Raw genomic sequence first — 10,653 nt, 5'->3', positions numbered from 1 at the left:
GCTTCCCTGCTTAGCCTCTTATGTCCTTGTCTAGTCTCGTGTTTTTTGTATTAGTTTTCCCTGGAACACTCTCTCACAGTCTGTTCTCTAAAACCTAAAAGAGGAATTATGGATTGGATCAACTGGTCCCTAAATGCAATTGACACCCCTTTCTCAACGAGAAGTCTGGGCTCGGGTGAGCTTGAGTGCTGAAGATATCTACCTATTCGGAACCATGGTAACAGGGTTCTGGCTGATCGGAGCTGGCTTGGCCCTGACTTATCAAAGAATTAAGGAAGCGGAACCGGCTGTTCAAACCCCCACAAGGCTGCCCGCTGGGATTGAAACGACGGGACGAGGCGTGAGTTTCTCAAAATGGGCTCATTGAGTGCAGCACGGATAAGATCTTTGAGAGGCTACGGCTGCCGTGAATACTCAGAATAAGATCTCTGACTGCAGACTGGATACATCTCGGAAGGGCTCGCTCGGAATAACATCTCTGTGCGCAAATCGGATGACATCTCGGGGAGGCACACTGTGGCGAGTTCTCAGAATCAGCTCCTTGAGCACAAGAAATGACAACATCACAGAGCGCAAGTATGGAGAAGCTCGCGGCTCTTCAACGGGAGATTGAGAGACCAGTGTTGGACTGTAGAACTGCTTTGAAATTCATATGAGCTGTTCGCACTAAAGTATAAACCACCATCACTTCATGCGGATACCCCTTTGGCGCCAGCTGCGGTCTCAAGGCTGGAGCTGAACAATAACACCCTGATAACTACTGTGTTGAGTCTGTTCTTCCCATTCCATGCAAGGCCACCTGGGTTGGCTGGAAGACTGTTTACTTAGCCTGGCAGGGCAAAGGACACTGTCTCAGCTGAACTCTGGACACACACACATACATATACACTGATATGCACACACTCATCCCCCCTCCCTTTCCAAATGCCTTTGACGCTTATTCCCTTCCGATGCTGACGGTGGATCATGGAGACCAGCGCACGCAGGCTCGGATGTACTGTCTAAATCGGCTGTCTCTCACCCTTTACCCATCCCTGTTGCTTGTCATGTGTTTCTTTGGTGTATTAAGAGGTTTTTCATGTGCAGAGGTGTTTTTTTCTGTTCTCAAACTGATCTCCCTGTTGGAGTTATTTTTTCTCCTTATCTTTCCTCATGTGGTGCATTTTCCATTGTTATACCTCTCTGACCTGTCTTCCCCATGTGATGTTTGTGTAATGTATGTATGGTCGGAGGGTAAGATGGCGCCGCCATTGCGTCCAATAGGTCGGCAGCCTTATGAAATTTCCCCTTGTGGGACTAATAAAGGTATATCAAATCAAATCAAAGTCAAATAATGTTGCTAACTGTTAGTAGGTAAGCAGAGGCACAATGGTGATGCATGGTAACATCTCTGCAGCTAGTTTACTTGTTTACTGTTACATGTTACATTTACCATGTTTAATTACTTCAAAATGATGAAGGAATTAGAGCTGTCAACAAGTATTTTAAATTGCATAACAGTATTAAAAAACAAACGAGAAAAAGTGTAAAATTAAAACAAAAAATCATCCATGAATCATCTTTAGGGGTATTCAAAGGGAGATCATGACTGAGCTGACTGAGCAGAGTATTCCAGACATCCTTCTCCCCAGAAACTGGGTTCTGCTCCTAAGTGCCTGGAGAACCTCTAAGGAGAAATCCAGGAGGCATCCTAAACCAGAGGTCAGAACCACCTCAACTGTCTCCTTTCATCACAAAGGAGCAGGAGCACTACTCTGATGAGCACTCAGCTTGGATATCAGAGTTACTCTCTCTACCGCAAATGCTGAGCACAGCCACCATACAAAATAAACTCATTTTACCCACTTCTGTTCATGACTAGGGATGGGTATCGTTTAGGTTTTATCCGATACCGGTGCCAAATCGGTACTTTTGAAACGGTGCTCAAACCGGTGCTTAAAGAATGGAGAACACAAAATTGGTCCAAAAACCTCTCATGCTCAGCTGTTTTTTGTAAAAAGATAACAATGTTAGCCTTTTCTGCAGCTATGGGGCATATATGGTATCACTCTTGGCTGGAAGCAGTGCTTAAACAATGGAAAAAAACACAAACTTTGTCCAAAAACCTCTCATGTTTAGCTGTTTTCCACTTTTTCTTTGGTCATTTTAGCCTTTTTGGCCAGGGTGAAGGGAGTATCTGCCATCAAACAAGAAGACAGCCGCATGTAGCTATGATGATGTTTGCTAGTTCACCTTACATGCATTAATGTAATAACGTGGTTAGCCTACTCAACGTAAATTACACACGAACAACATTTAGCTACTCACGCAGAGAAGAACGGCTGCTGCTGCATCATCCTCATCATTTCTGCTACACTGGCAGGGCTAGGGGCCAGGACTCTCCTCTTGGTGTTTTTGGGGGATGTTGCATAACAGGCAACCCACCCGCAGTAGATGCGCTCGGTGTGAGGTCTCACAGCAAGCTATCAAATACGGCGCATTTCTGGGCTTTTAAAAAAAACGCTATGCGTCGCCAGGTGTTTCATTGGATTTGAGGTGTTACCTCCTTTGACAGTATCACAGTATCAGCTTAAAGCACTTGTTGCTGCTGAGTTTGCATCTTTTGCTGTGAAGTACAGCCAGACTTTTGACCGCTTCGCCTTGGACATTTTTAATCTGTAGCTCTGCTCTAAAAGAACGTACGTACCTGGCCCCGCCTACTATCCTCGGAAACGTAAAGTGATTGGCTAGAAGTGTATCACAGCTCAGGAAAAAAAGCACCGAAATAAAGCACCGAAATGTGCGCTGCTTTTCGGTCTGGTTACTACCGTTTATGTCAGAACCGGTGCCATCATGGTACCGGACACCGGTACCCATCCCTATTCATGACCCTACATAGTCTCTTTTGATCATTTCCCAGATCTGACCAAGGGTGAGGGTTGGAAAGTAGAATAATTTCTTGTAAAAAAAAAAAGTTGCATAACCAAATGGCACAACATGTGTGTGCATCTTTGTCATTAATAGGGCTGGGCCATATTATACCGTTCACGGTAATACCGGTATAATGTTAGGCAACGATAGGAAAATGAAATATCGCGATAGAATGGGAGTAAAACGCGCATGCGCAGTGCCTTTGTTTTCATACGCACATGGCCGATTGTTGAGTGAAACAGATGAACCAGAATTGGTTTGTAAAAATGGTGCAACTTCAGTGATGTGGAACTTATTTGGTGTTTGTCCGTCAGATACACGACAAAGCACATTTTTTTGCAGAACATGCAAGCGGCCGTCGTTATTGTCGTATTTGTCGGACTAAGATGCTCTTAAATCTGGGAGTAATCTGGGTCCTAAACTCCGTATGCTTCAGGTCAAACAACACTGCAGCATCACTGAGCGTTAAAAACTGTCTAAATTCTTTCATCTTTAATAAAACGATCAGCATTGCTGCTTTACCAGGTGTAACTATAAAGTTTAACTTCCAGGCATCCATGAAAACAAAAGTTATTACATTTAACGGAGTTAGAAGTTAGCAGGAAGCTAGCGGAAGTTAGCTCGCTAGTTTTGCTAGTTACCTAAGCATGATATTGCATGTTCTGACTGAGAGATTTCTGAAAAAAATCAAACGTACAGCTCTGCTATCACTTCCAACATAAATGAAGACAGGAAACTAAACAGCAGTGACGTTTGTAGGGTTACTGAAGTTGGGCTAGCTGGTATATAATGATGTGCTACGTGATCGCTAGCGACACAGCTATATTAGCATAACATAAACAGTGAAGCTGGAGGACGAACACTAACACTTTTCCACTTATAAAAGTTAACGTTAAGGTTCTTCATGGTTAGAGACAAATGCAATCGCATGGCAGGATGCTGTAAACGGACCAAACTTCAGTCAGGAGAACAACTGAGATAATCCATCCACAATACGAGGTTAGTCATTAATATACTGCAACATGGGAATAGAGCAGCTGCCAGAGAATTCAACATTAATGAATCAATGGTACAGAAGTGGAGGAAGCAAGAAGAATGAGTTTAATCAAGTTTGATTTATCTGACTGCTTTGTTTCGCTTAATGTGCCTTATAATCCTGTGCACCTTATGGTCCGAAAAATGCGTACTGCACACTGCAGTTTAATGTTGCAAAGCACCTCTTTTTAACTTCAGTGGATATTATACATGGTTATGCTCAGGATATGTCAGCCCATTTCTACTGGAAATGCCTTTTGGTTAAACTTTCAGCAAGGAATTTGCATTTGCACTGTTACATTTTTATAAAGCTTTAATGTACATAAAAACCAGCTTCTTGTTTAAGTGAAAATAAATGGAAGGTTGTCTTTTTGCACTAGTAATGTTGTGGAGTTGTATTTTGTCTCGCATCAATTATATCGTCGGTTATATCGTTATCGCAAATTTTCAAATATATATCGTGATAAATATTTTTGGCCATATCGCCCTGCTCTAGTCATTAATACAATCCTTTAGAGAGGTTCCAAGTTACATATGGTTTATTCTTGTTGCCTGAGTTATGTTAAATTGTGAGAAAACTGACAGTAGGTTTATCTATTTCATCTAAGGCATATAGGTACGACCTAATTGAAAAAACAGCCTACAACTCATGAGGCTTATTACTGATCAAGCAAAAGCTGGATAAAACTGAATTAAAGAGAAAATACATTAAAACATGCTAATACAGTAGAGCTGCATTCTGTTTTTTAATAGTTACACACTGAACCTCTGTATAAATGCCTTTAATAAGTGTCCACTTCACTCAGTCATTGCATTAGCTAACAAAACTCCCAGCTAACAAAACTCACCTTCCTTTTGGCTGCCTGCAGCTGACACATTCTGCTGGGATAGCATGGTCTGGTTGTAGAGGCTAGGGAGGGTGGCGGCGGCGTACTGTTGAATGCCAGAGTAGGCCTGGCTCAGTGCCTCCATTGTATTTCCTGAGCCATTAGAAAGACTTCCAGAGCCAAGACTGCCATTAAGTGCTGCCATGCCTGCATCAGTTACAAGAAGAAAAAAAGCTGTATGTTCACAGTGGTACAAACTTCAGTAGACTAAGAATCAGAAAAGAGGCCAAAAGGCTGTCACTGTTCAAGATTCAAGAAAACTTTATTTGTCACATGCAAGTTGCCCTGCAGTGAAATGGGACCGACCCCCTCCCCCCGACCTTACATGCACAACACAGACATCACATGGGGAGACAGGTAGGGGACCGGTAGTATTACGGAAAAACACTGAAATACAAAACAATGGGAAAGTCCAAGAGGGAAAAAGGAGACCTCTACTCATGCTGAGCTCCTGGGAGGACAGCATGAGAACAGGAAACAAAAAAACTCCTCTGCACAGAAAGCACATAAATGTCCACAGCACAACATTATAGAGCACGTGACCAGTAACAGGGGTGGGTGGGGGGCGAGGAGTAATCCCAAGCAAACACAGCAGCCATCCTGCCCTGCAGCTATTTTTCCAGCGCTGGGCCCAAACCCGCCGTGTTCTCTAGGAGGGAACAAGCGTCGAAGGCGTTTGGAAAGGGAGGGGGGATGAGTGTGTATCAGTGTATGTGTGTGTCCAGAGTTCAGCTGAGACAGTGTCCTTAGTGTCCTTTACTGTCCAAGTAAACAGTCTTCCAGCCAACCCAGGTGGCCTTGCAGAATGGGAAGAAACAGTCTAAGCACAGTCTGTTATCAGGGTGTTATTGTTCAGCTCCAGCCTTGAGACCGCAGCTGGCGCCAAAGGGGTATCCGCATGAAGTGATGGTGGTTTATACTTTAGTGCGAACAACTTATATGAATTTCAAAGCTGTTCTACAGTCCGACACTGGTCTCTCAATCTCCCGGTGGAGAGCCGCGAGCTTCTCCATGATGTTATCAACCTTACGCTCCGTGATGTTGTCATTCTTGTGCTCAAAGAGCCGATTCCGAGAACTCACAACCGCAGTGAGCTTCTCCAAGATGTAATCCAATTTGCGCTCAGAGGTCTTATTCTGAGTGTTCACGGCAGCCGCAAGCTTCTCCAAGGTCTTAACTGTGCTGCACTCAATGAGCCCATTTTGAGAACTCACGCCTCGTCCCGTCGTTTCAATCCCAGCGGGCAGCCTTGGGGGGGTTTGAACAGCCGGTTCCGCTTTCTTAATTCTCAGATAAGTCAGGGCCAACCCAGCTCCGATCAGCCAGAACCCTGTTATCATGGTTCCGAATAGGTAGATATCTTCAGCATCCTTGATCGACAGTCCCGCCAGGCACACGACCCTCCATTCCTGCCACCCATCCATCGTGTATCCGGCAGGGAAAGTACCTCCAGGACACTCAGGCTCACCGAGTTCAGACTTCTCGTTGAGAAAAGGGTGTCAATAGCATTCAGAGACCAGTTGATCAAATCCATAATTCCTCTTTTAGGTTTTAGACACAGACTGTGAGAGAGTGTTCCAGGGAAAAGTAAGTTTTTCCCCCTTTTGGTTTTACAATTGTAATTAATGAGTCAGCCTGAAAAGTAAAAAACAAAACAAAACAACAACAAAACAACCCCCCCCCAAATAAAATTATTTATGCAACAGATTTCATGGATTAAGTTGCTCAAGTTAGCAGGAACCACCGAAGGAACCACTGAGCCAACGCACTTGGAACTTATTTACAGTTAGTCCTTCAAGTACAATCCAATCCAACAGGCAGTGATTATTATAAAACAGTTACAAGCCAGATTACAGCCAGAATTAACGTATGAAAACAAAAAGCACAGACAAGCAAATCCTGAAAATGAAGATTTATATCAGACGTACTGCCTCAAATTAATCTATATTTCAGCCTATGCAGATAAGAGTTTTTACCTGCCAAGGAACCTATGTTGAGGCCAGCTCCAGCACTAGCAGCCAGAGACTGCAGGGCCCCTAAAGAAGCCATGGGGTTCGCCGAGGAGTTGCTACTGGAGGTGGGGGAGGAGCCTGCTTGGGAAACATTTACTTTTAATGATATAATAATAGGGGAAATGAACAATTTACCTTGCATCATTAAAAGTACTATAAGAATGGAAAACATCAAAATTAAAAGTAATTTCACAAGTCTAATCACAAGGAAGATTTGACAAAGCCAGGATTTATGTTTTAAGGGTTTTATTAGTTTAGTTTTTATTAGTCTTACAAGTAATTTAAATGATTTCATTACTACAGTCTGCTATATATTTACCTATGAATCACATCTAGTCAGCTCTGGTTCATGTTATGGTAGATTTAATATCATCATGTGTGTAAACAATACATGTTTCCAGGCAGCCAGGCATTTTACAATAATTTCCATTGGGTCAAAATTACACCCTTGAAGGAAATAAATTGTTACAATGCGTTTTTCTTTTTATTCCCTACACCCAAAAAGTGTATCATGACCCAATTCTATTTTTGGAAAAGTCATGAAATTACGTGGAGTTTTACTTCGACAGCTACATTTTAAAATGCAAAGGGGTCCAAATAAGCCCTTTGCCAAGTCTAGCGTTAAACAAAAGCACTTGCTATAATAAGGTTTGGTTTTTTTGGGGGGGTTCAAGTCTTGCTTTTTTGGTTTTGGTTTTTGTTACATGACAAAGTGTTTCATATACAGTATACGTGTTGGCTGCTTTTCAAGCATATGAAAAAAAAAAGGCATTGGCCCAAATCATCACGATTGTAATAAAATATTTTTAATCAGGTTTTTTTTTTTTTTTTAAACTTAAGTTTGCACACGCCTTTCTTGAATTTTATTGCTCAAAAGCCCAAACATAATCTTATCAAATCTAAGGAGCTTGGAAAGAAAAAAGCATCTTTCCAAGCTCCTTAAACTATGATGACCTGGATGACTGAGAACCTTCACAGATATGATCTTATCAAATTTTACTGGGTTTAGGTGAAGGTCGTTGGCTCCAGTTCTCTAATACTATGCAATACTATACTATACAATGCACCAATACTATACTTCTTGAGGATGAAGTTGTATTTGGACTAATGGACTATTGTTTCTCCTTACCTAATTGAGCAGTTCTTGCATTAGGCCAGTAGTGGAACAGAAATAAATTTGCTGTAAAGCAAATGGGTTTAATATACAGTTTAAATCCTGGTGTTCAGTATTTTACATTATATTAGAGATTACCTGACATTTAATTTCAGGTCCAAGAGCATATAAAGTTTTAAATTCTGTGAAAGTATGTATTTATAGCCATTCTGTGATGGATCCACAGTATTGTTTTATCCGGTTAGCCAATATTCTTTCACCTGTGTCCACTAAGTTTTACAGGGCACAACCTACATACTCAACCTCTGCTGCTCAACCCAAAAATACATTTTTCTTACAAAGGTGGCACCATAAATAGGCTTTCCAGTGATATACGATTCATTTGCAACATTCATTGTCACAACAAAGAAATCAACCAAACTTAAATTTCCTTAGTTTTGTAGTACAGACTCTGTGTTTTGGTTTTTACCTGAGCTTGTTAATGCACTTAGTGGGCTAGTAGATGTCGTCATGGCGCTAGAACCCGTAGGTGTGGCCTGTGTAGCAGTTGCTGCTGCTGCTAAAGCAGCGAGGTTCTGCATAGCATTAAGACCTGACAGACACATGAATAGGCAAGTTTAAGTTCCCCAACAGAGATCATCAGTTATACAGATATAAGGCTGGACTTAACTTTCTCAATAAACAAAGGGATGAATCTAAACTCAAAATAATTAATGAGATTATTATGTAGCCAGTAATATAGCTTTACATTTTTTGGATGTGTGTATATGTACCTGAAACAGGGTGCAGGTTGTTGAGTGCATTCCCTGTGGAGGCAGACTGCTGCAGCAACTGTAAGTAGAGCTAAAGCAAGAAGAAAAATGGAAGATAACATTTAAATTTGTCAATTTGTTTTCTAATGGTTGTTACATTTTGGATAAATATACACTTACTGCTAAGTACTGTGGGCCTAAACTGTTGAGTCCAGTGAGATTACCCCACATGGAAGCAGCACTAAGTTGCTGCATCTGCTGCTGCAGCTGTTGAGCCATGCGCTTCTGCTCCTTGTCCTTCTGAGTGTCTGCAAATTTCACTACAATTGGCGATGAACAACCCTGAACACAAACACAGGAAAACATTGTGCTCATGACAGGTTACTGGTCAAAACTATTAAACTGCATCTTTCAAATTCCAAGTAACGTAACCAAATAGTTAAAAAAAAATCTAGAATAGAATAGAATAATCCTCTAATTGTCCCACAAGGGGAAATTTGGTTGTAACAGCAGCCAGAAAGACACATATACAAACAAACAGGACAGAAACATACACAATTTTTTCTTACATATTTACATCAAGGACAATGGTTAATCGCTTGCTGTGAATAATCATATACTGGGAAACCTTGAAACTATTTATCCAGTGGAAACAACAGAATGCAGATCTTCTAAAATCAAAATCACAGACAAAATTAGTTTTTTTTTAGTTTAAACTTCACCTCCATGGTCTGGGACTGGTGCATGGATTTGATAGCAGACTGGGCCATTTGTCTGGCTGTGAATGTCACAAACGCACAACCTGCAAGAAAGAAACTAAATGTATCAGTTTTGTTAACCTTTCAGTAAGACCACACTTATTTTTAACAAAATTTTTGATACACTTTTCCAGTTTATTGGTGTAAGAGAACTTGGTTTTGATTAAGATTCATTATTCATATTTAACCTCCTAAGACCCGAACTCTTCCACAGCAGCATTTTTAATTTCTCTTTGATATTTGGGCTGATTGGGGCCCGATGAATGTAAAAACAAAGAATTACCAGATTTTTTTTTTACCTTACTTTTGTTTTTAATAAAAATGAGAGCCACGTATGAGGATATTCATTTAAAATTTCGAAAGAACAGTAGCAGCATAATGTCCTCATAAGTAGAGCAAAATTTAGTATTTTGGTCTAAATAACCCAAAATGTGATGTCCACATATGTGGATGCCAGGTCCTAATTTATCTTTATATTTCAATTCAATCAGTAGGTCATCAGTTCCTGGCATTGGATAAAATAGTGATGATATCATCTTGTGGACACATCTGCTTTTCCAGACGATTGTACCGCTAATTGTATTTTTTGTACAATTAGTATTATTGTACCCTACCCTAACCCTAACATTAAGGCTACAGTAAGATTTTCCTGTTTCAGTGCAGCTAACCAAATAATGAAAGAACTGCACTGAAACAGACAGTGAAAGCGGACAGTGTATCTTTTATTTGTTTGTTTTTTTTAAAGTACAAAAGTGATACCTTAGGCTGCTTTTTAGTTGTAGTGTCCTTGTGTTCCACTGAGTTCTGTCACTAGTTACCTTACCTAGGTAATGTAAGTCTATTAGCAGGGACCAACTAACCAAGTCATATCACTTTTTGACTCTAAACATGGTTTAAGAACAGATCTCTATGATGCAAATTATCCTATTTATAGTATTTTCACCTTCTAACATTTTTGTGGTATTCGAAACACATTTTTTCTTCACTTCTATCATGGTTCTTTAAAGCTGTTAAAGAGCAGGGCATTTTACTGAATTGATAATCAATGTTGTCTCTTTAGAATCAAACCTGCAGAGCGAAGAAAAAGTATGAGCTTTCAGCTGTTGAGGGCATCTTCTGGTGGATAAGATCAGTCTTTAATCTTAGTCACTTTTTACGTCATCCCAGTTTAGTTGTCTATAAACC

The 10,653-nt window shown here is 40.8% G+C and overlaps 1 protein-coding gene across 3 annotated transcripts in view; it reads right to left on the bottom strand.

Moving 5' to 3' along the window:
• The window catches only part of celf1 (cugbp, Elav-like family member 1), a 54,611-nt gene that overhangs the window by 9,052 nt on the left and 34,906 nt on the right, over positions 1-10,653 (bottom strand). For 2 of the 3 annotated variants that reach the window (XM_085464201.1, XM_085464218.1), the window contains 6 exons: positions 9,433-9,512; positions 8,891-9,052; positions 8,732-8,801; positions 8,428-8,550; positions 6,809-6,925; positions 4,794-4,979 (listed from right to left, as the gene is read on the bottom strand). In XM_085464201.1, coding sequence (XP_085320327.1) covers positions 4,794-4,979; positions 6,809-6,925; positions 8,428-8,550; positions 8,732-8,801; positions 8,891-9,052; positions 9,433-9,512 — 738 coding nt within the window. The remainder of the gene's footprint in view (positions 1-4,793; positions 4,980-6,808; positions 6,926-8,427; positions 8,551-8,731; positions 8,802-8,890; positions 9,053-9,432; positions 9,513-10,653) is intronic. The other variant, XM_085464209.1, reaches the window with a different exon arrangement.

Source organism: Copadichromis virginalis, linkage group LG1, assembly GCF_057382275.1.
Source record: "Copadichromis virginalis isolate Kocher_CV1m ecotype Utaka linkage group LG1, C_Virginalis_male_GT1.1, whole genome shotgun sequence".
NCBI lineage: Eukaryota > Metazoa > Chordata > Actinopteri > Cichliformes > Cichlidae > Copadichromis > Copadichromis virginalis.
Note: the sequence above shows the minus strand (reverse complement) of the source record. Positions and strands in the feature narration are given on the sequence as shown.